Raw genomic sequence first — 26,570 nt, forward strand, 5'->3', positions numbered from 1 at the left:
GGCCGGTCAGGGTCCCAGTCCCACCTGGGACAGCTTAGCAGGTGTGCACAGCTGCCAGCCAAAGGCAGGACACTCCTGTTGGCTTCAGTGGCCAGGGTGGTGCTGGCACAGCCTGGGGAAAGCCCGTGGCTGAGTCTGATAGAGACACAGACGGAAGAGCTGGGCGCGGGCCTCACCTGGGCCATGTGGGGAGGGCCGTGGCCGGGCAAGTCAGAGCAGGGTGCTGTGCAGGCTGAAGCAGGAGATGCCGGCCCACCCACTGGCCTGGTTGCCCCCAGAGCCGCGAGGGCAGAGCAGCTGCCCTAGGTCTGCAGCCAGCCCGGCCCACCCTGCTCTGCTCCCTACCCCAGGCCCGGCACCACCTGCGGAGAGGCAGGCCTCAGGCCTAGGAGATGGTTGGTGCTCAGTATACACTTGCCGGTCCGTGGATGCAGGGGGCTGGAGTCTGTTTACTTGTGTCCTGTCTGTGCTCCCCACGTGCCCAAATTCCTGTTGCTACCCAATTGTGGCATGACATGACACTCCCCGGGGGGTCCTGCCTGCCCTTCTCACTGGTGGGGCGCTGAGCCCAGAGATGGGGGGACACTTAACCCAGAGTTGCACAGCGAGCGAGTCACGGTGCTCTTCGGACAGGGGAGTGATGTGGTCAGCTGAGGCCAGCCAGCTGAGGCATGAACTGGTAAGGAGCCTCGTGATAGTTCCTTTGCATCGTTGGCAAGGAAGGGGCTGCTCTGTGTATGAGCTGCCTGGGCAGGGGACTGGACCAGGCGACCTCTGGAGGCTTTTCTTGGTGCTGGACTCTGGGATCAGAGGAAGATGTGTTTTGGGCCATAAAGGGGCTCCTTGCCTGGCAGCCTCGTGATGCCAAGGGTCCTCAGCAGGCCTAAAGCAGGGAAATCAGACCAAGGTCCTCTCCACCTCTGGACAAGTTAAGCCTCTTCCTGCAGCCAGCCCAGAGCTGCCCCTGCCACCCAGCTGGGGGCCAGCGCTGCCCAGGCCGCTGCTCAGGAGAGCCTCTGTGACTTTGGTCGCTTGCGCCGAGATGTTTGGAGAGATTTGTCCTGGGTCTGCAACAGCCCCACCCCCGCCGTCCCAGACCTGGGCCGAGGCCGGGGTCCCCCTGCACCTAGGGGCCGTGGTTTGGGTTATGATTAGAAGGACGTGGGAAAGCCACCTGTACCGTGCCTCTGACTCCAAAATGCCATTCCCCAGCCTACAGTTCCACTAGGAGCAAAGAGCTCCTTGGGATGCGTAATGGCTCAAAAAGCAACTTTTTTTTTTTTTTTTAATTTTTTAAAACACCCTTCCTTTACATTTATTTATTTATTTATGGCTCTGTTGGGTCTTCGTTTCTGTGCGAGGGCTTTCTCTAGTTGTGGCAAGCGGGGGCCACTCTTCATCGCGGTGCACGGGCCTCTCACTATCGTGGCCTCTCTTGTTGCGGAGCACAGGCTCCAGACGCGCAGGCTCAGTAATTGTGGCTCACGGGCCTAGCTGCTCCGCGGCATGTGGGATCTTCCCAGACCAGGGCTCGAACCCGTGTCCCCTGCATTGGCAGGCAGATTCTCAACCACTGCGCCACCAGGGAAGCCCAAAAAGCAACTTTTAACCAACAAACGCTCAATTTTTTATTTGTCTTGAGAATGGTGTGAGCTTACAGCACAGGAGGTAAGTTTCCATAGACTTGGGTCCTCGGCACTGTCCATGGCAAAGCCTTCCCTCCCAAGGGTTTACGCGTTAAGGGAAGGGGTGCAGTTCATATGCCAGTAGCGGTTTTGCCCTGAAGACCTTTTTCATCGCTGAGCTGGCAAACACTGCCTGTGACAGACATTAGGGGTTGATGACAGCCCCCCCTCCTGGCCTCACAGCCAGCCTATGCTGTCATCCACCTCCCCTGTGCTGCTGGGTCCCAAGAGCCCCAGAACCTTGTGGGCATCGAGGCCTGAGGGGAGGCTAGGAGAAGAGGAGAGTTGTCTCAGTTTGTGTGTTGAGTCAGTCATCAAACGTGGACTAAGCCTTTGTCCGGGGCCGGCATAACGGGGGTGGCCACGGCAGTGGTACTCAGAGTACAGACACATTGGGACTTCCCTGGCGGTCCAGTGGTTTAGACTCCACGCTTCCAATGCAGGGGTGCAGGTTCGGTCCCTGGTCAGGGAACTAAGATCCCACAGGCCGCGTGGCCAAAAGAAAAAAATAAAAGAATACAGTGATGCGGGAGTTTGCCCTCGGGGGGCACAAGGCAGAACTGGCCTGGTGGGGGGCTGGCAGGGCAGGCTCTGGGGAAGTAGCGTTGCAGGCAGAGCTGGAAGTGTGTTAAACTGGGCGGTTTCGGGGGGGACCTGGGGTGCAGTGAGCCTGGAGGGGTGGCTGGGGGCAGATCCCGGAGTGGGGCCTTGGTGCCGTGGAGAGCGTTTGGACCTCGTTATGCAGCCACTTCCCCGCCTTTCTGGTCCTTTTCCCGCCTCAGAGCCTCCTTCGGGGGTTTTCTCCACTCACTGGGTCTCTGTCCTTGCCTCCCGCCCCTCCCCAGGCTCGGATGAAGGGTCCCTGGCAGGGGCCTTGGTGCTGGTGATGCCCGTACGCCAGGCCTGTTCCCGCCGTGCCCTCCACCGGCGGGCCCCTGCGGGTGGGCGCCTTCCCGGCCTGCAGCCTGCCCAGGGCCGTCTGTTTCTCCTCCTTGGGGCAGAGGCAGAGCTTGTTTTTCCCCCGGCTCAGGAATCGCGCCTCAGAAGCACACAATGCAGCTGTTAAAATATCTGGGTCTGGCCTGGCGGCTGCACAGCGGGCCCCTTGTTCACCTCACAGACGGCGCGCCCAGGGGCCGAGCTGGGCCTGCCTCTGCTGGCCGCCTGCTGGGGGGGCGGGGCGGGGCGGGGAGAGACCCCGGGCCCTGCTCGGGACTTCTGCTGCTTTGGGCCTGTCCACGGAGGAAGGGGACAGACAGCAGCATTTGGAATCAGCAGGACGGCACGTTCCAGAGAGATGCCCAACTGAGCGTCTGCACGTTAGAGCCCAGAGGCCCAGACACCTGTGGTGGGGGGTCAGGATGGAGAGGAAGGGGGGCCACGGGCTGCCTGGTCCAGTCTCGGACAGGCCTCCTGCCGGTGCCGGGGCCCCTGGGTCAGGTCTTCCTGCCCCAGTTGGCAGACAGGTGGGTGGTCTCGCTGGGGCTGCAGTTAGGATAACGTGGTGAGCATTTGAGTCGGGACCCCTGTATATGCCAGGCCCTGTGTTCTTAATCCTCTCCGTGAGGGACACGCCGTTGTCATCCCCATTTTACAGATGAGGAAACTGAGGCTTGGGGGGACTCGGTTCTTTCTTTTTTTAAATTTTATTTATTTATTTATTTATGGCTGTGTTGGGTCTTCGTTTCTGTGCGAGGGCTTTCTCTAGTTGCGGCAAGCGGGGTCCACTCTTCATCACAGTGCGCGGGCCTCTCACTATCGCGGCCTCTCTTGTTGCGGAGCACAGGCTCCAGACGCGCAGGCTCAGTAATTGTGGCTCACGGGCCTAGTTGCTCCGCGGAATGTGGGATCTTCCCAGACCAGGGCTCGAACCCGTGTCCCCTGCATTGGCAGGCAGATTCTCAACCACTGCGCCACCAGGGAAGCCCCGGGGACTCGGTTCTTATCCATCGCTCTAGGTAGCGCTGGGATGCGAACGTGGACCTCCTTTCTCCAGAGTCTGCCCTCCCCGTGTGTCCCCTTCTGAAGGTGCCGACTGCTGCTGACGTGTGCAGGGCGTGTTGTCAAAGTCTCAGAAGCAGCACCAGGAGGTGGGTTGGCTCTGACTAGGGTTCAGGTGGGAGGGCGTTAGGGCAGGCTTCCCAAGTTTTAAAGCGTGGCTTCCTTGCGTAGAGCAGGGAGGAGAGAATGTTCTGGGCAGGAAAGCAATGGGACAGAGGCAGGGGCATAGAGACGACCTGGTATTTTCAGGGAGTGAAGCCGCGTGCAAGCGAGTGGAAGCTGCAATGCCACCTGAAGGGTGAGCTCTTACCCACACCCTCCCGGAAAGAAAAAGCCTCTTGCCCAGCTCCGGCCCTCCTGATGCCCATCTCCCCTTATCTGAGGCTGGCTGCTGCACTTCCCATCGGTGGGGCCTCCGTGGCGGCTGTTCTGGCCCAGCAAGTCGGTGCACTGGGGTCACGATCTGTTTTCCTGCACCAGCAAGCCAGGGGCTGGGCACGTGAGGGAGCTTTCCTACTTGGAAAAATACATTTGAGGGACGGTAAAGAAGCAGGTGCCCCGCTAGGAGAGTGGTTTCTGCATGCTGCCGCCTCTGGCCACAGCGGGCAGAGGGGAGGCCTTTGCCCTGAAGCGCCTGGGAGCAGCCGGGGTTGTGGCAGCCGGGCTGGCCGGCTGGCGCTGCAGAGGTGTGTCCGAGCCCCCAGAGGCACAGCTCCTCGCTAAACCTCGGTCTCCCCCAATCCTGTCTTCCTTGGAAAAGGGTGTCCGCTTCTGGAGGTTCGCCTGCCTGGCCAGCCTGGGGCCAAGCCCCCCTGGGGACCCGATGTCTGCAGAGCCACTGCTGCAGGGTGTTCACGGCCTTCTTAACCATGCTGGGAGCAGGGAGGGTGCTCTGTGTTACAGGGAGGGGACGGAGGCTCAGGGAGGGAGAGCCGTGTGGCTGGACACACCGCGGATGTGGGCCGTGCTGGCCCGGGCATCAGCGTCTCTCACTCTGGGGAGGAAAATACACACATTTAAAAGAAGGTTATTTTGTCCCTGGCCGTGAAGGGCAAGCAGAGCGTCCCCAGCTTGGCGCCGTCCTGGGGAACCCTCCCCTCACCCCCTTCTCTGTCCCTTCAGGATGGGAAAGCGAGCGTCAGTTTGATCCAGGGGGGCTGAGCCGATGCCCATGTCTGGCTCCCTCACGCCTCCAACATGACGGGCTAGGACGCCCTTTGCTTTCCCGTGGCTGTCCTGGCACTGTGGTGCTGGACGGCTGTCCCTAGGGTCTCGAGCGCCCTTTAGAATGTCCATTTTCCAGGTGGCAACACTGAGGTGACGGGAGATGGAAAGACTCAGTCATCCACTCAGGGAGGATGTTGACGGGTCCTCGGGACCTTGGGGCCACGAGAGAGAGAGTCTGCTGCCATCTTTTTAGTTACAGTGTCGTTATAATTATTATTACCAGAACTTCCCTGGTGGTGCAGTGGTTAAGAATCCGCCTGCCAATGCAGGGGACACGGGTTCAAGCTCTGGTCCGGGAAGATCCCACATGCCGCGGAGCAACTAAGCCCGTGCGCCACAACTACTGAGCCTGCGCTCTAGAGCCCGCGAGCCACAACTACTGAGTCTGCGTGCCACAACTACTGAAGCCCGCGCACCTAGAGCCTGTGCTCCGCAACAAGAGAAGCCACCGCAATGAGAAGCCCGCGTACCGCAGTGAAGAGAAGCCCCCGCTCGCCACAACTAGAGAAAGCCCGCGCGCAGCAATGAAGACCCAACGCAGCCAAAAATAAATTAATTAATTATAAAAACCCCAATTGTTAATTATTATTACCTTTCATCAGTGTTGCATTGGCAACGCATTTTTCACTCCAGGAACTTTCACGCATTTTATCTCATTTGATCACAAAAATAAGTCTATGATCAAGGCTGGCCGGGTGTTTATTATGTGTATGTGTATGGGTGTGTGTCTGTATCTCTCTACACATACATGTATGTGTGTGTGCGTGCATGTGGTGTGTGCATCTGTATGTAACTGTGTGCACTTTTGGGTGGCCCTATATGAACGTGTGACAGTGTGTGTATGTGTGCCCACACTCACACAGGTGACTGTGTACGTGGTCACGGTTGTTGCTGTAGGTTGTGCGTGCTCTGCGTGTGTGCCCACGCGTGTGGGGCCCAGGCAGTGTGCCGCACGGGTGAGATCAGACAGGAGGTGAGAACACCAGGGCCCCGAGATGGCCGGGATCGCTGGGAAGCAAGGTTTCACCTCTCTCCCGGAGATTGATTTCGCCTGGGGAAGATGCTCTCATTCCTGTGACTCATTCATCAGGAGAGCTCAAAGCAGCCAGGTGGTGGGATTGCAGGGCTCAGAGCGATTTGCTCATTCTCCTCTGATTATTTTATTTTTAATAAATTTATTTATTTTTGGCTGCGTTGGGTCTTTGTTGCCGTGTGCGGGCTTTCTGTAGTTGTGGCGAGCGGGGGCTACTCTTCGTCGTGGAGCACTGGCTCTTAGGTGCGCAGGCTTCAGTAGTTGTGGTGTGTGGGTTCAGTAGTTGTGGCTTGCGGGCTCTAGAGCGCAGGCTTAGTAGTTGTGGTGCACAGGCTTAGCTGCTCCGCGGCATGTGGGATCTTCCCAGACCAGGGCTCGAACCCGTGTCCCCTGCATTGGCAGGCGGACCCTTAACCACTGAGCCAGCAGGGAAGACCTCTGATTATTAATTTATTCTTCAAGCCCGTCGTTTCACTCCAAGTTCTTCATCTTTTCTGTGCTGTGACCCCCTCCTCAGAGTAATGCTGTAAACGCATAGGATTGGGATGGATAAATCAGGAGTTTGGGATTAACATATACACACTACTATATTTAAAATAACCAACAAGGACCTACTGTACAGCACAGGGAACTCTACTCAATATCTTGTAATAACCTATAAGGGAAAAGAATCTCTGTGCTATACACCTGAAACCAACACAACATTGTAAATCAACTATACTTCAGTAAAAAAATAAAATGCGTAGGATTACGAAGGAGGCCAATTGTACTGACTGCAGCGATCATAGGTTAATAGATGTGCTTCTTTGCTGGCACAACTGACAAGGTCGGGGGGTGGTGTCTAATGCCGACCTTGACCTTGAGCGCAGCACCGTGGTAAGCTCAGGTAATGCCCCATAACGTGGTGTGAGCACACCCGTGGCTCGTGCTGGTGACAGGCTCACAGGCACTATGCCTTTTACCCACCTTCATGCCCGAGCGAAACACCAACTTCCAGTTCCAAATTAACAAAGATAAACTCCGTTTATTTCCATCCATCTGCTTTAGTTGGAACCGACTATTCAGAAGCTGGAAGTGGTCTTCGGACCCCATGTAGTTTCTGCTAAACCTGCCTGCGCGTCAGAAACACCCATGCAGCTTTTTTTAAAAGTTTGGATATTTTGCCCCCCACCCTCTGCCTGAACCTGTGGCATCAGAATCGGCAGGAGAAGGACCAGGAGTGTTTCCAGAGGCTCGGGGTGCTGCCAGCACCCCCAGGGGTACCGAGACCCTGGGGGGCAGGGGCCCTGTGTGCAGCTCCAAATGGAAAGGGAGCTTCTCCTGGCTGCAGGTCCGGTGTCCCCCCTTTCCCGGCAGAAGCCCAGGAGCGTGGCTTCCCGGGGAACGTGGAGGCGTTGACTCTCTCTTTGCCCTGGTGGGTGCTGTGCTCTCAGCCCCACTTGCTCCGGAACCTTTTGTGGAGCCCGTGGGAAGTCCCCCAGCATACACCACAGGCCGCCAGCTGAGGTCTGGGGACCCGACGCCCCGCCCTGCTGGCCCCAGCTGGGCTTCCTGGGACCCTGGGCACCTGGTGTTTACCCAGAAATTGTGCTAATCCCGGTAATTCCTGTGACTTACGCAGCCTCCCGGCTCTGTCTGCTGCCTTCCTCTCCTGGAGGGGAAGGGGAGGGGGAGGGCCGTGGCTGATCTGTAGAAAACGAGGCCTGTGACACAGTGGTCCCTGCAGGGGACACCCCCCACCCCAGCCGGGTCAGCTCCCCATGGGCGCTCGTGGAAGCCCAGGCACTCCCAGGCCCACTGCTGTGTGGGTCGTGGGAATCTGAATACATCCCCTCCTTGCTACTCTGTCCACCTGGTCCTGGGGTGGCCTCGCTCTGAGGCTTCGGGCAGCATCCCAGCCAGAGGACCTGGCTCTAGACCTGGCCCCTCTCCTTCCATGGACAGTGGCTTTGGGCAGCTCACCTCTTCCTCTGTAAGAATCCAGAGGATGCCATCCCCTCTGACAACATAAGGTGGGGGGGGATGTTGGCATGAGGCAGCTGCAGCTGCCGGGCCCCAAGAAAACCCTCAGGCCCTCTTCTTTCCAGTCTCCTCATGTCCCTTATCAGAAGTTGTCGTGGTCCTTTCTTGACTGAACCTCTTTTTTTTTAATCTCTGAGCATTGGTTTCTTCCTATGTAAAGTGTTGTGAGGATTAAATGAACTCATTCTTGCAAAGAACTTGGCACCTGGTACATGCTTGTTCAAGGTTTGTCGTTCCAGCTATTATTTTGATTTTTGTCCTTACTTCCAAATTCAAGGTGTGTTTCAAAGTTGAGCCTAAATTCCTTCACCTGAGCTTCTTGGGAAGAAAACCCAGATCGTTCACAAAATCACTCGTATTTCCAAGAGCTGTGATTTCCTGCCTCAGAGGTGCACGGTCCTTGCCCGGCATTCCTGAGCTGTTGCTCCGTGGCAGCCTGAGTGGGGAGCAGCTCCGGACCTGGTGGTGATGATGAATACAGATGGGGGTGATGGGATGCTGTAGGGATCTGGAAGCAGAAGTGACCATGATTGGGGAGGAGCTGGGGGGCTTCCCAGAGGAGGTGACATCTGAGTGGCATCTTGAAGGAAGAGTAGGAGTCCATCACACAGAAAGGGTGAAGGGTTTCTGGTGGGTGTTCCAGGGTCAGGGCTGGCTGCTTGTGAAGGGTTGGGGGAGATGAGGAGGCTGCAGGTAGACCCAGGAAGACTTTGCCTGAAGGCCCCAGGGGCTCAGCAAGGCCTCGGCCAGATTTGGTTCGGGGAAGGTGCTTGGCTGTAGGGTAGAGGGGGACCTGGAGGGGGACCAGAGGTGGCGTGAAGGTGCCCAGGACCCAGAAGGCAGAGCAGCCAGCTGGGAGAGGCCCCGCGGGCCAGGTGCTTTGCGGGTGAAATGATGGGAATCGCAGCTGATCAGATTGGGGGGTGAGGATGGGGTAGGGCGGTGGCCCAAAGTGCCGGCAGGTGGATGGGAGGGGTGGTCCCTGCGGCCAGGCTAAGGGGTAAAGAAGGTGGAGCAGGCGGCCCAGGGGCTCTTGCTGGTGGCCGCTCAGCCAGCCAGCCTCTTACAGCACAGATTATACAAATAGGCTTAAAGGATCAGCTGGCGATCCCGAAATCTCCAAGCCAGAGGAAACCCTATAACTCACCCGAATCCTCAGGGAGATTTCCCTGTCCCTCATCCATCTTGGGTTTTCTGGACGGGGGTTTTGCAAGACTGGAAACCAGACAGTCTGCTGGGTGAGGTAAATCCGGGAGGTTCAGAGCTTGGGCTGTTCGCTTAGCAGGCTGGCCAGGCTGCAGCCGCCTCTGGCTTCACACCCATCACTCTTGTATACTCCCACTTTTTGCTTAGAAAACCATGAGAGTGTCGTGCAGACTTTTAAAAGGTGAAGTTCTGGGGCCTGGGGATGTAAGATTTGCAGCCGCCGGGGGTGGAGCTGACCATCGCCTTTGGTTTCTGCCACCCTTGATCCACGGGCTCTGCCCAGAGCCCTCTCCTCCCACCGGCGTGCAGACCCACCTGCCTTCTTTCTGAAACAGCAGCTGTGGACCTCCTCTGCTCTCTCCAGTGGCTGCCCATTTTCTTCTTCTTTTCGTGGCAAAGATTCCTGACTAAATGTCTGTGCCTCTGTCTCTCCCTGAGCCCACCTGGGCCCTGGTCACCACCGCGCAGCTGTGATGGAGATAGTCCTTCCTGGCATTTCTTTCTTGGGTTGGACTCCCTGCCCACACACTCTCCCGGTGATTTTACTTTCTTTTCCTTCCTGCTCCTCCATCCCTGCTCACTTCCTTGGCTGGTTTCTCTTCTCCCTCCTGGAAATGTTGGAATGCCCTGTGTCTCGTTCTGGAACTTTCTCTACTTCTCCCCTCCGCCCTCTCCCTTGGAGATCTTGCCCTGTGGCTGCCATATTCCCATCTCTAGCCTCTGCCTCTCCCCAAACTCTGCCTTGCATTTCCAACAGTCTTGCCTATCTTAAAAAAAATTTTTTTTTTAAACTTTTTATTTTCTATTGGAGTAGAGTTGATTAACAATGTTGTGATAGTTTCAGGTGTACACTAAAGTGATTCAGTTATACATAATACATGTATCTATTCTTTTTCAAATTCTTTTCCCATTTAGGTGGTTATATAGTATTGAACAGAGTTCCCTGTGCTACACAGTAGGCCTTTGTTGGTGATCTATTTTAAATATAGCCGTGTGTACAATATAGCCGTGTGTACATGTCAATCCCCAACTCCCTAAGTATCCCTTCCCCCCACCATTCCTCCTGGTAACCATAAGTTCGTTCTCTAAGTCTGTGAGTCTGTTTCTGTTTTGTAAATAAGTTCATTTGTATCATTTCTTTTTAGATTCCACATAGAAGCGATATCTTTCTCTTTACATGATATTTCTCTTTCTCTGTCTGACTTACTTCACTCAGTATGACAATCTCCAGGAATATTACTCAACCATTAAAAAGAATGAAATAATGCCATTTGCAAAAATGTTTTATTGAAGTATAGTTGATTTACAACATTGTGTTAATTTCTGCTGTGCAGCAAAGTTATTCAGTTTTACATATATATTCTTTTCCATATTCTTTTCCATGATGGTTTATCACAGGTTATTGAATGGAGTTCCCTGTGCTCTGCAGTAGGCCCTTCCTGTTTCAGTCTCTGCATGTCTTAATAGGCGTCTCAGACTTAACACGGCCCCAACCCGGCTCCTGGTTTTTGCCCCCGAACCTGCTTCCCACCCACTGTGCTCCATCCCAGCAAACGGCACCGCCGTGCCGTCGTCCAAGTGCTCAGCCGAAAATCGGAGCCATCTTTGACACTACCCCCATTCTTTTAAGAAAATTGGCTTTCAAATGCCTATTCTGTAATATTTGATACAAATACTGAATTAGCAGTATCTGTACATGATGAAGCATCACTTAGTAAAAAGCTTGCTTGTGACCCACCAGCCAGCTGGAGATGGAGCGTTACCTGGGCCCCGCATCCCCCGGTTCCTCTCTCGTAACCCACGACGACTCCGCTTTCTAGCACACCCCACGTCCAAGCCCGAGCAAGGCCTGTGGGCTCTGCCTTCAGAGCCACTGTCCCTTTAACCCAGACAACCAACATCTCCCCGGGTCACTGCAGTCGTGCGCCATCCCCCAAATCTGCCCTCCACACACGGGCAGAGTGACCCCTTCGTACTGTGAGTCCTGTCACGTCCCCCTTCTGCCCAGAACCCTCCAGGGCTGGCACCCACCTTCCTGCTGCTCCTTCAACGAGCCGGCCTCCTCCCCACCAGGCCCGCGGCTCCCGCCCCTGCCCTCTGGCTGCCGTGGGCTCCCTCAGACCCATCCCCTCCTCAGAGAAGCAGGGCAGCAGCCCCCCTGCCCTTCCCACCCCGCTCTATCCTGCCCCTCTGCTTTCTTTCCTTCTCTCTCACTAATGAGGGACGAAATATACATTTATCTTCCCCCTTTATTTATTATGTCTCCCAAGTAGGATGTAAACTCTGTGGGTTGTATCTTCGGCACCAGGCACAGTGCTTGATGCATAACGGGGGCTTGAAAAGCTATTGACTGAATGTGTGCAAGTGAGTAAATGATGAAAACTCTGTGGGATGCAGGAATGAACGAATGAATGAAAGAATGAACGAACATACACGTGCGTAAGTGAAAGGTGGAGCCGGTGAGCTGCAAAGAAACGGGAGAATGAAGGCTTTCCTCTGAGGACCGCTAAGTCGCGGCTCCTGTATTGATTTTTCTCGTCCTGTGAGCCTGAGATGAGGGGCATTACTTTCTGACCTCATTTCTCAAGGTGGTTCTTGCTAGTCGCCACGCACGGCACTAGGAACTTGTTGCTTAGATTTGAAAAATTGGGGGTAACAGACAGTGAAAAACGCTCGGCTGTGGTCCGTGAGGTTGTTCAGAAGACCAGATGAATCTCAGAACGAAGAATTCTCAAAATTAAGTAAACCCTCCTTCGCAGTGATCAGAGAAGGAGCGCGTGGCGGCGGCGGTTGGGAGTCTGCGTCGGCACGTCCCGGCTGGGTCTGGGGGCCGCGTTGGTGAGTGTCTTTGTCTCCTCCTCCAGGGCTGCCACCCAGGACTATGCGTGGCTAGGATGGAGACGTCCGCCTCAGCCACGGCCACGGACAAGAAAGAAGCCAAAAGTGGGATCCTGGAGGGCGTCGCTTTCCCCGACCCCGGCAGGAAGGCCTCGGCCCTCGCGGTGGCCACGGCGGCGGCCGCGGTAGCCACCCAAGGAGGTACTTTCTGTTCTGCATGGTTGGCGGGGGGTGTTTTTCATGAGCCCGTTTGGACTGAATGAGACGGGAGGCCGATGTCATCGGGCAGCCATGCTGGGTTTATGGGGGGGGCGGCAAGAGGGCGCCCCAGCTCTGGGGACCCCAGGCACCGGGGTGGATGCCTGCGGGTGGATCTCGAAGGTCCAGCCGCTCCAAATCCGGGGGTTTGGGCATCTCGGGCTCCAGCAGGAGAAGGGGAGAGGGAAGGCAAGGGAGGCTCTGGGCTGTGGGGCAGCCCTGGGGTGCGTTCTGTCGGCACAGACATGCCAGAGAGGCTGCTGCTTGCCTCCGGCCTGCCAAGGGCTATTTTGGAAAGTAATTGTCTCCTGATCCCTTCTGGCTGTAATTAGAGGGTCAGGTACGGAATTTAGCATCCTTAGGTGAATTTCTGGCCAACTTAATTATAACAGAAGGACCCCCCGAGCCACAGCCTCTCATTTTACTGCCCCGAAGAGAAATAGTCTCTGGTTTCCACTGGTCCGTGCCAGCATCCCGTTGGGAAAGTTTGGCGGGAAGACGAGACCTCCCCTTGTGTCTGCGTGGTCCATCTGGAGGCCACAAAACTATTTCTGTCTCTGAGGAATGGAGAGACTTAGATTTCTTTTCTTCCCCTTTTTATTCAAGTGCATTTAGTCATGCCCTGTTGCTCTCGCCGCTGAAGCATGGCTCCCAGAGCAGTGGGGGAAACGCGCCTTCGCCGGGGTGGGGTGTGAGTGCCGGCTGCGCCACTCACATGTTGATGTCTGCAGATCGCGGGGGGCTTTGTTCAAGTGCAGACCCCCAGTCGGTGAGTCGGGGCGAGGCTGAGTTTCTGAAGTTCTAACCAGCGCTCGGATGATGCTGGGACAGCCGGTCTACGGGCTGTGCTGGGCGCAGCTTAGCGCCAGAGCGCAGGGATTCGGAAAGACGCTCAGAGTGGGTAGGAGTCAGTGTTTCCAGGGCGAATGGGAGGGCCTCTAGGTCATTGTTACTACACTATTTTTATTTTCCCCCGTGATTCTCAGCTGGAGGTCATTATCAGGATGTGCGGCCCAGGTCAGGAGGGGGAGATCCCAGGCCAACCTTCGGGTATTTGGACTCCTGCTCTGCGTGATACCCCTCGACCCCCGTCCCCGCTAGGAGCCGGGCTCTCTAGGCCCTCCTTCTGTGAGGGCGGAGGAAAGAGCCAAAGCCCAGGGTGGACCACATGCAGGTGGTGTCGGGAGCCAGGGGATGAGTGGAAGGAGGGGATGGAAGGCCCAGGGTGGGGGTCTGGCGGTGGTCCCAGGGCTGGCTTGTCCCAGGCCTGGCTGGCTCTGCATGTGGTCTGTTCCTTCTCCTGGGTCAGGGCCCACCCTGGCCTGTGGCGACACCTCAAGCTGTCCCTCTGCCTGATGCAGAGACGCATGGGCCTCTGAGGCCTGAGTGGCCTCGGCGCATCTCCGACCCGCCCCCTGGGCCCTCAGCTGTCCCCGCCTCGGCCTCTCCCTAGCCCAGAGCCATGAGTGGATCGTGAGCTGCCACGCAGCCCAATTCACTGCCATGTCCCGCAGCCGAGGACAGACTCAGGTGGTCATTAGAGAGAAATTAGGGCGTAACTGGGAAGGAAGTCCTCTGGCATCAGACCTGGCTGTCAGCAATGGGGCAGTAATCGCAGATGCTTGAGGGGGTCTTGGTCTGGGGGGGCAGGCCACGGGCCTACAGCTTGGGGTGCAGCAGCTCCCTGGAGGTACCCGACCTCGCTCTACCCGCCCCCCCAGGATGCGGTCCTGCCCACCCCGCAGGCCCCGTCCCCTCCTTGCCCGACCCCAGGGGATCGCTTGACTGGTGAGGTTCCTACACTGGGTGGACGTGGCCCTCAGCCCAGTCGCCCAGGACAGGCGGCTCGTTGTCACCAGAGCGAGTCAGGTGCCTCCCTTGCTCCCTGTAGCCCTCTCTGGACGGCTCACTTGGGAAGGGCCATCCTGCAGTCAGGGCAGAGCAGGTGGCATCTGGAGCGGGTCCCCTGGGGCTGGGGGACCGTGACGTCCGCGTTCCGCGGGTGGGGCAAGGTAGGCCGGTGGTGCAGCCCTGAGTCGCTGGCCTGGGTCCCCGCTCCAGCCCCGGCCCGGTCCCGGTGTGGCAGGCCGTTCCCTCCTCTGGGCCTCGTGTTCCTAATCTGTGTTGTGGGGATGTTTGGCAGATGTTATTCCAAGTCTGTATGATCTTGTGACGTCGGATCTTCCTTAAATCTTACCCCTGGGGGCAGAGGTGCTGTGAGCAAGCCTCCTCTTTTACGCAGCAAACCGGAGTCCCAGACGGCTCCAAAGAGCCTCTGCTGTGGGCCCCTCTGCCCGCAGGGGCGTAGGCCTGTGGACAGGTGCGATGGGGTGCCCGGCAGCACAAGGGGGTTCGTGCGTGTCCCCCACACGGAGGTCCCCTCAGGGCCAGGATGCTCGCACTCCGCTCTGGAGCTCAGCACGCGGCACGAGGCCTGGCAGGAGGCAGTGCCTGAGGGTCCCCTGTGGCCCTGAGCGACGTCAGGGGAAGGTGGCCTTGGTGAGGAGCTGGCCGGAGGCGGGGGGAGCTCAGCTCGCCAGCGTGGGGCTGGTGGGAAGGGCAGGGGGGCTGCACAGAGGCCTGGGAGAGGTGCAGTGCTGCCCGGTGCGTGCTGGGCTGGGGCAGGGGTGTGGGGAGCTGAGAACTGCCTGTCCAGGGCCCTGTCCCTGAGTTGTTTCTGGAAAAGATGGGGTAACCATCCTGGTCTGGGAGGCCTGTTTGCTGAGGCAGGGGCAGGACTGAGCTCATTCCCTGTGGCTGAGCAGGTGACCACCCACTCGGGCACCTGGCCCTTCTGACACCCAGTTTATCCCTTCCGAGTCCACAAGATCGTCCCCATGATCCGCACTGTGGTTTGCAGCTTTCCCGGAAGGAAAGGATGGCTTACACAAGCTCAGTGTTCCAGGGCCTGTTACACATCTGTCCAGAGTAGGGGGAGTCCTGTCTGAGGATGTCGGGGGCATGTGGTAAGGAATGCAGAAGGGCCAGACCCTGTGAACTGGCGGGGCAGTGATCACCCACCTCTGCAAGGTGCCCAGAGGTGGGAGGTACCCTGTCTTGCAGGCCAGCTTCTGACCCCTCATCTGCCCCCTGCCAAGTGCCACTGGTTCCAGGAGCTTCAGTCCCACCCCTGGAATTGTAGGACTTTGGTTCTAAGACTGAGCATACCTTTAGGCAGAAAGATTTCATTTCTACATTATTTGTAACTGTGAACATTTGGAAACAACCTAAGTGTTCAGTAATAGGGAATTGATTAATCAAACTGCGGGACGGCTGTTGAATGGAACATTATGTAGACCCTGAAAATGTTTATCAAGACTTTATCATTAGGGGGGGATGTGTCTGTGTTCTAATATTAAAGTGTAAAAAAGCAGGATGCAAATTATATCTCACCTCTGTTGTTACTGACCAGGGTTCTTGGCCTTCCCCAAGCAATTGAAATTGACTAGAGGCCAGACAAGAAATTCAGGCAAGGCTTTATCGGGGCCCTGCTGTAGCAGGGGGGAGTGAGAAAAAGCAACAGGTTCCCTTGCTTGCTGGGGGGGTGAGCTTGTTCCTTATATGGGGTGAGGGTAGGGGTCTGTCCAGGGGTCCGGCTGGAGGGGTGCCTTAGGTGCTCTGCCCACCCCCTTGGTGGGCTGCGTGCAGGGGGCATGCGCAGGACCCTCCTGTTGCTCCCAGCTCTTCGGAAGGGGCAGTTGGGTTTCTTTGGTCTTTTTGTATCTTGTTGTCCATAATTTGCCCCAGCTGCGCATGCACGCAGTTATTTTTAGTCTCTTACAGTTTCTTTGTATTTTGTTGCTCAAGGAGACGTTTGTCCAGGTGCAGGCACTGCAGCAAAGGGTCCCAGGTCCCAGATCCCAGCCTGTCTATCACAACTTTATAGTACATAGAGGTACCCTTAGCAGTGGTTGTCCAGATGTTGGGACTCGGGGTGATGTACATTGCACATAGGAAACTCATCCCTTTGGTTCTTAAGGACCTTCAGCCTTCTAGAACCCACTATTAGAATGTCAGTAAGGGGAATTCCCTGGCGGTCCGGTGATGAGGACTCAGTGCTTTCACTGCTGGGGACCCGGGTTCGATCTCTGGTCGGGGAACTAAGATCCCCCAAGCCGGGTGGCGTGGCCAAAAAAAAAGTAAGTCTGAGAGGCAGAGGTGCGCCGGAACCAGACTGTGCCGACTTGGGAGAGCCAAGTGTACACCCTTTCCTTCTGTCTCTGCCACCTGTGACCTTAGGTAGGTCACTTGACCTTGCCATGGTCGGAGTATTTGCACCACGAAAATTGGCAAACCCTACGCATCAGGGCTGCCTCAGCCCCCTCTCCTCTCCCAGAGCCTGTTGTTAAATTCCCCCCAGCACATGACCGATCATATCTGGAGACTCACTCAGCTTCCTTGGCCCTGTTCGGAGTGAGAAAGGGAGTAAGGGTCCAGAGCGAGGAGGTGGGCGATGAGGGAGGTGGGAGTCCCTGGTGGCAAAGCTTGGAAAGGACACGCAGGAGGTCCTGGGTGTCGAGCTGGGGGTGGGGGGGTGGCTGGCACGTCTGATTCATGGGCGGTCAGAGCCTCTCCGTGTGTAGGTGGGACTGAGATGAGGTGGGGCAGGGACTTGCCCACGGCCACCTGCTGCTTCCACGGAGAGCGGGGTCTGGGGCTCGGGGCTCCTGCCTCTCCCACGCTGAGCATCTCCTTCCTGAATCTGCTTCGAGATCGTGATGTTAGATTGTTCGTGGGTGATTTGGGTCTTAAAGCCCAGCCCGCTGGTACCGTGTGTGAGCGTCCAGCCTCTGCACCAGCCCTGGACAGGTCTCATTTGTCACCATCCTTGTCATTCCAGCGGGCTAAGAGCGCCTGCTCCCCTCCAGCTCTTGGAGGTCTGGGGCTGTGACTTCTTTGCAGGAGGACCTTAAAAGTCTCCTGGCTCGCCCGGCCTCAGGAGCTAGACGTGCTCGGGGCTAGGTGTTTCCACCGAGTCCCTACCGACCTGGCCATGATGTGCGTCAGAAACACCTTTGCATCACAGGGCTGTACCCAAGGGACAAACGGCCCTGTGGCCAGACCAGATGGCAGAAGCCTTGGCCGGTGGGGGCTTTCCCAGCCTCTTGAGCTGTTGTGCTAACACTTGGGAGGCCATCAAGCAAACTTTAAAAACACATTTTGACCCAGAGCTATTTTTCCCTTTAATTTTTCACATGGCGTAATTTTAAAGGCAATTTGATTCAGATGTTTCTCATTTTTTTTACACTGAAACTTCCCTAATGCTGTTGCATTTCCCTCTTCAACAGTGGATTTTCTTTCCAAAAATATTTCCGAACCTCTCTGTGTGCTTCAGCTGAGCACCAGAGACCCAGCCACCCCACGCCTCCAGGCTGGGACGATCAGAGGGGCTGGAGCCATAAAGCTCAGAGCTGTGTCTCGACCCAGTGAGCTTGCCTTGTCCCCGAAGTCAAGACAGGCTTTAGCAATCCTATGACGCATCTGTGGTGAGTGCCCACCACGTCCTGGCCAGGGTGCTCCCAGGGTGGCCCCTCCATCGGCAGCGTCAGCATCCTCGGGACTTGGGCCCCAGCTCAGACCTCCTGAAGCAGAGCCTGGGAGTGGGGCCCAGTGAGCCTGGGCGATTCTGATCACTCTTAAATGTTGGGCCCTCTGTGCCCTAGCAGCGGGAGGCACGGCAAGTCTTTCTACATGAAGAGTGGGACTTACACGCAGAGCGGCTGTGCAGAAATTACAGGTGACGTACAGCGTGCTCACACCTGCTTCGCATGGGCCTCTCGGGGGTAGGAGCTGCCTCTTTCCTTGTAGGCAGTGTGGAGTCGTAGTCAGAAGCAGCCCAGCCTCTGGATCCAGACCACCTGCTTAAGGCCCAGCTCTGCTGGCCTCAGGCAGGTCTGTGCCTCAGTTTCCACATCTGTAAAATGGGCACAATAGCGGTACCTGCTTCATAGCATTGTGGGAATTACCTGAGTTAGCACATGTAAGGTGCCGGGTACAAAGTGAGCTCCAAGTTAAGTGTTCGCTTTATTAACCATCACCAGCTTTCCTTTCCTAAGTCTGCAGGCTCTGCCTGACTTAGCAAGCCTCTCCTTCTCTGGTAACCCTCACTAGTGGACCTCCCGAGGCCGGGCAGGTGGTGGGAAGCCTAGATTTCTGGTGTCTTCCTACTCAAGAAGGCGGAGGGAGTGCTGGGCTGGAAATCAGATGTGGGTGGTTCCTTTCCTGCTTGGCTCCCGCGGGGGGTCCTGCATAGGTGACCTTAGCGCGTCCCCGGCCTCGTTAACTCAGCCTTGTGCACTGGAGGGTAGGACCAGATCAGAGGATGCTGAAGCTTGGCCGCACCTTAGAATCTTGTGAGGAGACTATAATAAATGCAGACTCCCAGGCTGCCCAGACCTGCTGAAACAGAATCTCCCGGGCCGGGGCCTGGGCTTGTGTATGTTTCACAGGCTCCCCAGGTCATTGGCCACGGCAGGGACAAGACCCCGGAGGTGGTGAACTGGTGGGAGTTGCAGCCGGCAGTGCTGGCAGGGTGGAGCCCCGCGTGGCTGTCAGCATGGCGCTCCCTTGCTACCTAAGGCCTCCGTGTCACTAAGCTCCCCCTGGCCACCCCTTCTGCTTGTTCCCTGGCTGCTGGCTTCTTGGAAAGTTTCTTCAGAGTACATTTTAGCTCAGAGGGGAGGCATCCACCTCTGTCTCAGAATGCTGTGCAAATGCCAGAATATGGAAATAAGGTGGTGGGTGTTCTTGCTGTGAAGCTCAGGCCAGGAAATCCCAAGTCGCAAAGGCCCCACCCTGCACTGTCCTCCTTAAGTATCTCAGTCCCTGGTGTGTCTGTTTCTGAGCCTCCCCTAGTCCCCCACCCCGCCCCGATGCCCCTGTGACAGGGCGCTGTTTGTTCACTACTGCATCCCCAGCAAGGCAGACACCTAGTAAGTGACTGCCGAGTGAGGGGAGTGAGTCTGGTGCTGTCACGCCAGCTGTGTGCCCGGTGGGCTGGGGTAGCCGGCCGCCCCTGCTGCCCCTGAGGTCCCCTGGGACGAGGGTCCTTCGGGCCTGGCCTGCTCCTGGGCCCTGGCTCCTGTCCCGAGGCTCCCTGGGCGGCAGGGAACTTGCTGTGTGGGCCCAGCCTCCTTGGCCACCTGAGCTGCCCGGCTGGGCCGCACACTTGCTTTGGGCCCGAGGATGCACTCACGTGTGACTAAGTGGACAATTACTCTTATTTAAGTGATTTTCAGGATGGCTGTTGGTGCTGCTTCTGAGCTTGTTTTAAAGGCCCAGCCACACGGAACAGCCGGTTCCCATAAGGCTTTTCCAGAAAGCAGAGCTCAGTTATCTGTGACAGCTCTACACAACCAGGAAGCAGGGTACAGCACAATCACCTTGGTGTTTTCAGGGTGGTTCTGAATGACTTTTTTTTTAAAATTGAAGTATAGTTGACTTACAATACTGTGTTAGTTTCAGCTGTACAGCAAAGTGATTCAGTTATACACATACATATATATAACTCTTTTTCAGATTTTTTTCCATTATAGATTATTACAAGATACTGAATATAGTTCCCTGTGCTACACAGTAGGGCTTTGTTGTTTACCTATTTTATATACAGTAGTGTGTATCTGTTAATCTCCAATTTCAAAGTTTTTTCCCCCTCCCTCGAAATGACTCTTGATGACGATCTGGCGTGGTCTCTGGTACCAGGGGTGTCCTGGAGGGTCGGGGTACCTGGGGTGGAGGGTGAGGGCTGGAGCCTCCTTCTGGTCCTCCGTGGAGTATGGGGTGGGGGAAGAACGTGGCCTCTTCCCGGTTCCTCACTTGTTAGCTGTGTGTTCTGGGGCAAGTCAGTTAACTTCTCTGAAGTCTGGAAGATGGAGATGATAATGGTCACTCCTTCTGGCCACGATGGGGTGAAACGGGACAGCCTCTGAGAGTGGCTAGCAGAGCGCCTGCGTGGAGACCAAGTAGATGGTGGGGACGTGGATCTGACCCGGCTTTCCTCTTGCGTAGGGTGGCCCCACGCTCGGCACTGAGACCTCGTGCTCTAGAAGCCACTCAGAGCGGCTGCCACCGCCTGTCACACGGGATGCCCGCTTGCCCCGGTACAGCAGCCTTCTCCCCCACGCCCTCCTGCCCTCAGCGTTCGAGGCCAGCCCGGGGTCTGCGCTCTGGCCGCTGCCCCTTGGCTTATGTTTGCACTTCGGACCCGCACTGCTGTGCCGCCTGCTGGCACGTGCGCTGCCCTGGCAGCATGAAGGCGCCCCAGGCGCTGCTGTGGGCCCTGGCTTGTTTGTCCCCGGGACACGGGCCCGCCTAGCAGACACAGCTTCCTTTCTCCTGGCTCATTTGCATGTTAAACTGTTGCAGGGTCTGGGGAAAGCTTCGGAGTCATTTCCAGCGATGGAACTGGAAGAAGCTTTAGCGATCATCCGGTTCGAATCCATTCATTTTACAGATGTGGAGACTGAGGTCCAGACACTTGAAGCACAAACGGTCACCAAGGGACACCATTGGGACTGGAAACCGATTTCCCAGGCGCTGCCTATGGGTTGTGGGGGGAACCCAGCTGCCCCCCAGCCCTGCCCCCCTTCTGGCCGCAACCCCAGCTTCCCAAAAGGACGGTATTTATGTTAGAAACATTTTTCTGATGTTTGGTTCTGTCAAAACTAATTTTAGCATTTCTAAAGCTTGGTGAAAATACAGCCTCATTACTTTGATGTCAGTGCCTAGTTTACTATTAGTATATTCTGGGGTTTATCATTTTAGGCATGTTTAACACGGCTGCACCAGGCATGCACTATTAAATCTGGCTTATTTTACATTCCTGTCCGGAATTATTTATTTGTAACAATTTCCTCTCTATCAAAAGACACAGCTAATGCTGCGTTTTAATGTGTTATTTACACACAAAATAACCTATTTGCAACTCAGTATGTGCCGGAGGGAGGATGGATGGGTCCCGGTTTCCTGCGTTCTGTTATATCGGAGTTTAACAATCTGGTTTGCTAATAGAACCATTTATCACTGGTGTGGGGAGGATAATTTATTTTATGTTTGTGGCCAGGTCTCACGGCATCTGATCTCGGGAACATTTGGAAGATAATGAGGGCAGGCCTGGTGTTCGGGGTGCCTGTGGGACCCCTGGCCTTCCCGAGGTGGCCTGGGGGCCTCGGAGTTCCCTGAGCTCACGTGTACCTCCCACGGATGGTTCCGGAACTCCGATCGGAAATGTGATGGCGGAGACACTGCCTCTGCCCTCTAGGGGCCCCCGGGGTGAATCCTGCCCAGGGAGGCTCCTGGGGATGCGGCGTGAGAGCTGGGTCCATAGGGATGCTCGGGGTTTCTCCAGGTGGGAAGAGGAAAGGGGGGTGGTCGTTGGTGGGGGAGCAGCAGCAGAGCGGCTCCTCGGGGGGTGCAAGGGCTTGGGGGTCAGCTAGCTGGCCCACTTGCCTCTACTTTGGGGTGGGTGGCCTGAGAGGGGCTGCAGCCTCCCTCTGCTCCCCAGGGCATCAGGGAGCCAGCCACAGACGCGTAAGGCAGGTCCCCGCCGTGTCAGATTGGCAGAGCTGGCTCGGAAGCTCAGCGTGCAGTGGGAAGGAGTCAGGCAGAGTGGCTGGTGGCAAGGGGTCCAGCAGCCAGGCGTGGTGGGATGGGCAGTGGCATCTGGGGACCAGGCAAGGAGGAGGCCTTCTGGCTGCCCTGGCGTTAGACCCAGGTCTGGCCGGGGCGCGCAGGTGGGTGTGTGGCCACTGGGCCACGCGGGCTGAGGTCCTGTGGCCCCATCAGGGGCCCCTCCTTTTTGGCACACTGATGGGTAAGGGGGGGAAAGCAGTGCATCTGAATGCCGACACCGGAGGGGGCAGGTGGGGTGGGGTGAGAAGAGTCATCAAGGAGCAGGAGCCGAAGTACTTGTCACTAGAGCTTGACCCACGGAGAATCCAGATGCCCCGACTCTCGATGCTGATGCGGCACTTGCCTGATGCCTGGGTGATCAGGAAAACTGCAGGGAAGGGGAGGGCCTGAAAGGGCCCTGCAGGCTGAGTCGGCCCTGGTAAGGCCACTGCCTGCAGCTGTGTGCCTTGTCTCAGCTGGGGTCCTGCTGGGAGCAGCTGCACACTCAGATCAGATGGCTGGGGAGAGGTTACCACAGGGGTGTTTGCAAAGTGTGGCGGGGCTTAGAGCAAGCCACGGGGCTGGTGCACGGAGCACACAGCTCTGGGGCGGCCGGCGTGGTTGGGGGCCGAAGCTCAGGCTCGGACAGATGAGGTTTGAATTTTTGCTCTGCTGCTTTCCAGTTGGGTATCCTCTGCTGGCCTGAACCCTGGTCTCCCCATCTTAAAAACGGACAGGGGCTTCCCTGGTGGCGCAGTGGTTGAGAATCTGCCTGCCAATGCAGGGGACATGGGTTCGAGCCCTGGTCTGGGAAGATCCCACATGCCACGGAGCAACTGGGCCCGTGAGCCACAATTACTGAGCCTGCGCGTCTGGAGCCTGTGCTCCGCAACAAGAGAGGCCGCGATAGTGAGAGGCCCGCGCACCGCGATGAAGAGTGGCCCCCGCTCGCCGCAACTAGAGAAAGCCCTCGCACAGGAACGAAGACCCAACACAGCCAAAAATAAATAAATAAATAAATAAATAAATTAGCTTTTTAAAAAAAAAAAAAAAAAACGGACAAAGTACTTATCTTTTGAGGGCTGCAGTACAGATAACCAGTGTAAAGTGCTTAGATAGTACCTGGCATATGGTAGACATTCTGTAGGTAGTAGTTACTATTAGTGTTTTTATTGCTGTTATTAGGATTATTCTAGAACTATTTCCCAGAGTAGCGCGAATGCTTCCAGTAGGTATGAAGGAATGAATGCACAGGTATCTGCGCAGAGTCTTCACGGGAGGGGCAGTTTGCCCGTGATGTGCAAGGGGGATGGCATTCTAGCTGGAGGAATAGCATGTGCAAATGTCCTGGGGTCTGAGATGGGCTCGGGGTGGCTGGGCCCGGCAGCCCCTTGGGGGAGGAGCTCCCTTCACTCCCCAGCACAAGTCTCTGCCTTGGGGCGGGGAAGCTCTGTGATGCTGTGTCCAGAGGCCCCGGCTCCATCTGTGTCCTCCAGCTGCTGTACAGCTGTGCATGGACGCTGGAAACCCAGCCTGGCCTGACCCTGGACCCCGCTCCGGGTTCAACCAGCCTCTCCTCCAGGGCAGGCAGGGAGGGAGGAGGCCGGAGGGGCTCCGTCTTGAGAAACTGCCCTTGGCTCTTTCCCTGTGCCTGTGTGCGGGCTGGCACTGCTCCCAGCAGGTGTGGACCACCCGCTTGTGTCAGCGGGGAATGGGGCGTCTGAAGCCCTGACACCGGCCAGAGTGAGGCTCGTTTCCACATCTGACTTTCCATCCCATTTGAGCAGCCACATTTGAGAGGAGGGTTTGGGTCTGGTGTGGTGCTGGCGGTGGACAGCAGGCTTGAGCTTTGCAATCCCGGCCGTCCTGGAAATGAAGTCTCGTGCGTGCAGAGCAGGTGTGATGGCGGGCAGGGCAGGATAGCACCCTCTACTCCCCACCCTTAGCGTCACCTTGCCTCTGGGTTCGTGCAGAGGCCCACGTGGTCATTCATCCTTCTTTGTGACCTAGGTTCCCTGGTGCCAGTGTCCTCCCCGGGGACAGCCTGTGGGCACCGGAGTACCAGGGCTGGGGCAGCTGAGTAGGGGTAGAAGAGGGTCATAAAGGGAAGCACAAATTACCAAAGATGCACTTTGCTGCCTCTGCGAGTTCTGAGGCTGGGCGCAGGTGAGACCTTCGTCCCGTTTCTGGTCCTGAGTCTGCCCATCGGTCACATTTCTCCAGACTGTGTTGGTGCCAAGGAAAACAACAGGTGCCTTCAGTCAGGTACGAGCGTGGGCCACCCTTGCCTGATGTGTGAAGTGGGGGTGACAGGGCTCACCTGGCCAGCCTGTAGGGGACGAGGGTCTGCATGTGGGCGACAGGGGGCTGCTGTCATTATTCTCACGGGATGGTGACCTCACCTGCAGAAACTCCTGGCCGTGCCATTAGCGGCCAGAGCAGTGTGGTGCTTTCTGGCTGACCTCTGCCCACAGTGGTGCCCTCGTGCCAGGCCCCCAGCTCTGCCAGCTCTGGGCTAACTATGGGATGGAAAACAGAGGGAGAGAGGCCGTAGCAATTCCGCTCCTATCTACCCAAGAGAATTGAAAGCCATGTGTTCGTACAAACCCTGAGAAAACCATAATGCAAAAGGACACATGTTCCCCAATGTTCATTGCAACGCTATTTACAATAGCCAGGACATGGAAACAACCTAAATGTCCAATGACAGATGAATGGATAAAGAAGATGTGGTACGTATATACAATGGAATATTACTCGACCATAGAAAGGCATGATACTGTGTCATTTGTAGAGATGTGGATGGACCTAGAGTCTGTCATATAGAGTGAAGTAAGCCAGAAGGAGAAAAGCAAACATTGTGTATTAACGCATATATGTAGAATCTAGAAAAATGGTACAGATGAACCTATTTGCAGGGCAGGAATAGAAATGCAGCCATAGAGAACAGACGTGTGGACACTGGGGGAAGGGGAGGGTGGGACGAATTGGGAGATTAAGTTTGACATAAATACACTACCATGTGTAAAATAGAGACCTAGTGGGAGGGAACCTGCTGTATAGCACAGGGAGCTCAGCTCAGTGCTCTGTGGCGACCCAGATGGGTGGGATGGGGGCGGGGGATGGGAGGGAGGTCCCAGACGGAGGCGATAATGTGTATACACATAGCTGATTCACCTCATTGTACAGCAGAAACTAACACAACATTGTAAAGCAATTATACTCCAATAAAAAAAAAACTTGCATATAAATGCTTATGGCAACATTATTTGTAACAGCCCAAAATGGAAATAAATGTCCATTAGCTAATGAATGGATGAAATGTTGTCTATCCACACAATGGAATATTATTTGGCCATGAAAAGGAATGAAATACTGATACATGCTTCAACACGGACGAACCTTGCTAACATTATGCTCAGTGAAAGAAGCCAGATGCAGAAGGATGGGTATCGTAAGGTTCCCTTTGCATTAACTGTTCCGAATGAGCAAATCCGTAGAGACGGAAGACAGATGAGTGGTCGCCAAGGGCGGAGGGGAGGAGGGAACGGGAGTGGCTGCTGATGGGTGCGGAGCTCCTTTTGGGGCGACGAGATGCTCTGGAATTAGATAGAGGTGATGCTTGCACAGCACGGTGATTATACTAAAAACCACTGAGCTGTATGCTTTAAAAGGGTGAATTTTATGGTATGTGAATTATATCTCTGTTTTAGAAGAGAAGGAAGGAAGGAAGGGAGGGAGGAGGTGAGGAAGGAGGTAAAAGGGGGCGAGGGGGGGGCCTGGGGCACCTGGGACTGGCCTTGTTGTGGCCCTGAAACCCCGGCGTGAGTCCCTGGGCTGCGTGAGCACCGCTGTCCCCCAGGGAGGACCCCGCTTTCCCTGGCCAATGAGCAGCCTCCCCAGCCAATTCCGTAGGCTCCAGAAGCTCTAAAGTCACTGGAGTGGAAGGACGGTGTTTAATGACAAAGTAAATAATTACATTAAGGGTGTGAGTACGGAGGGGAGCTGAGTAAATCACTTTAGAAGGGGTACCAGCCTCCAGTTCACTTCTGGTCCTTTATCACCGCATGACGGCCTCCCTCAGACTCCGGATAATTGACCGTGGCTGGGCTGTGGGCTCTGCAGCAGCGGGGGCTGGGGGTCTGGCGGGGCTGGGAGAGGTGGCTTGCCAGCATGCCAGGGTGACCTGGCAGCCCTCCTCCTGCTTCGGGTGGAGGAGCCCTGGGGTCCGTGTCCTGCTGGTAATCAGAAGCTTGGCTGGGAAGGGCCAGCTTCTTCTGAGCTTCCAAGTGGGAGGGGCTCAGGGGCCATCTGGTCCACTGAGGCCCAGAGTGGGGAGCGGTCTGGCTGAGGCCACACGGTGAGCACAGGGTGGACCCCGGTAAGGAGCCGACCTGGGACCCCCAGGCCAGGATGCTGTCCTTGCCCCAGGGTGGGGCTCCCGGGAGGGGTGGGTGCTCAGTGTGTGGGGTCCCACGCCCTCTTCACAGAAGCACCACAGAGGGCAAGTGCCGGATCTATTGCAGTTGCTGGGAAGCGGGAGATGTGGCCAGGGTCGGCATGATGAAGGTTCTGGGGTCCAGCGCACCCTGCAGCCTCCCCTGGCCTGGCCTGGCACCCCAGTTTGACTCCTCCCTTCACTGTTTTCCCTCTACCCCGAGGCCTCAGTCTGTCCTCAGTGAGTCCCTCCT

General features: G+C 56.3%; 1 protein-coding gene across 2 annotated transcripts in view; it reads left to right on the plus strand.

Moving 5' to 3' along the window:
• GLI2 (GLI family zinc finger 2) overlaps positions 1-26,570 on the plus strand; it is a 248,215-nt gene that overhangs the window by 52,204 nt on the left and 169,441 nt on the right. The window contains exon 2 of one of the 2 annotated variants that reach the window (XM_057551563.1): positions 12,039-12,213. The exons of the other annotated variant lie outside the window; for it this stretch is intronic. Coding sequence (XP_057407546.1) covers positions 12,069-12,213 — 145 coding nt within the window. The 5' untranslated portion in view covers positions 12,039-12,068. The remainder of the gene's footprint in view (positions 1-12,038; positions 12,214-26,570) is intronic. 2 annotated transcript variants of the gene reach the window in all.

This window comes from Balaenoptera acutorostrata, chromosome 8 (genome assembly GCF_949987535.1).
Source record: "Balaenoptera acutorostrata chromosome 8, mBalAcu1.1, whole genome shotgun sequence".
Taxonomy (NCBI): domain Eukaryota; kingdom Metazoa; phylum Chordata; class Mammalia; order Artiodactyla; family Balaenopteridae; genus Balaenoptera; species Balaenoptera acutorostrata.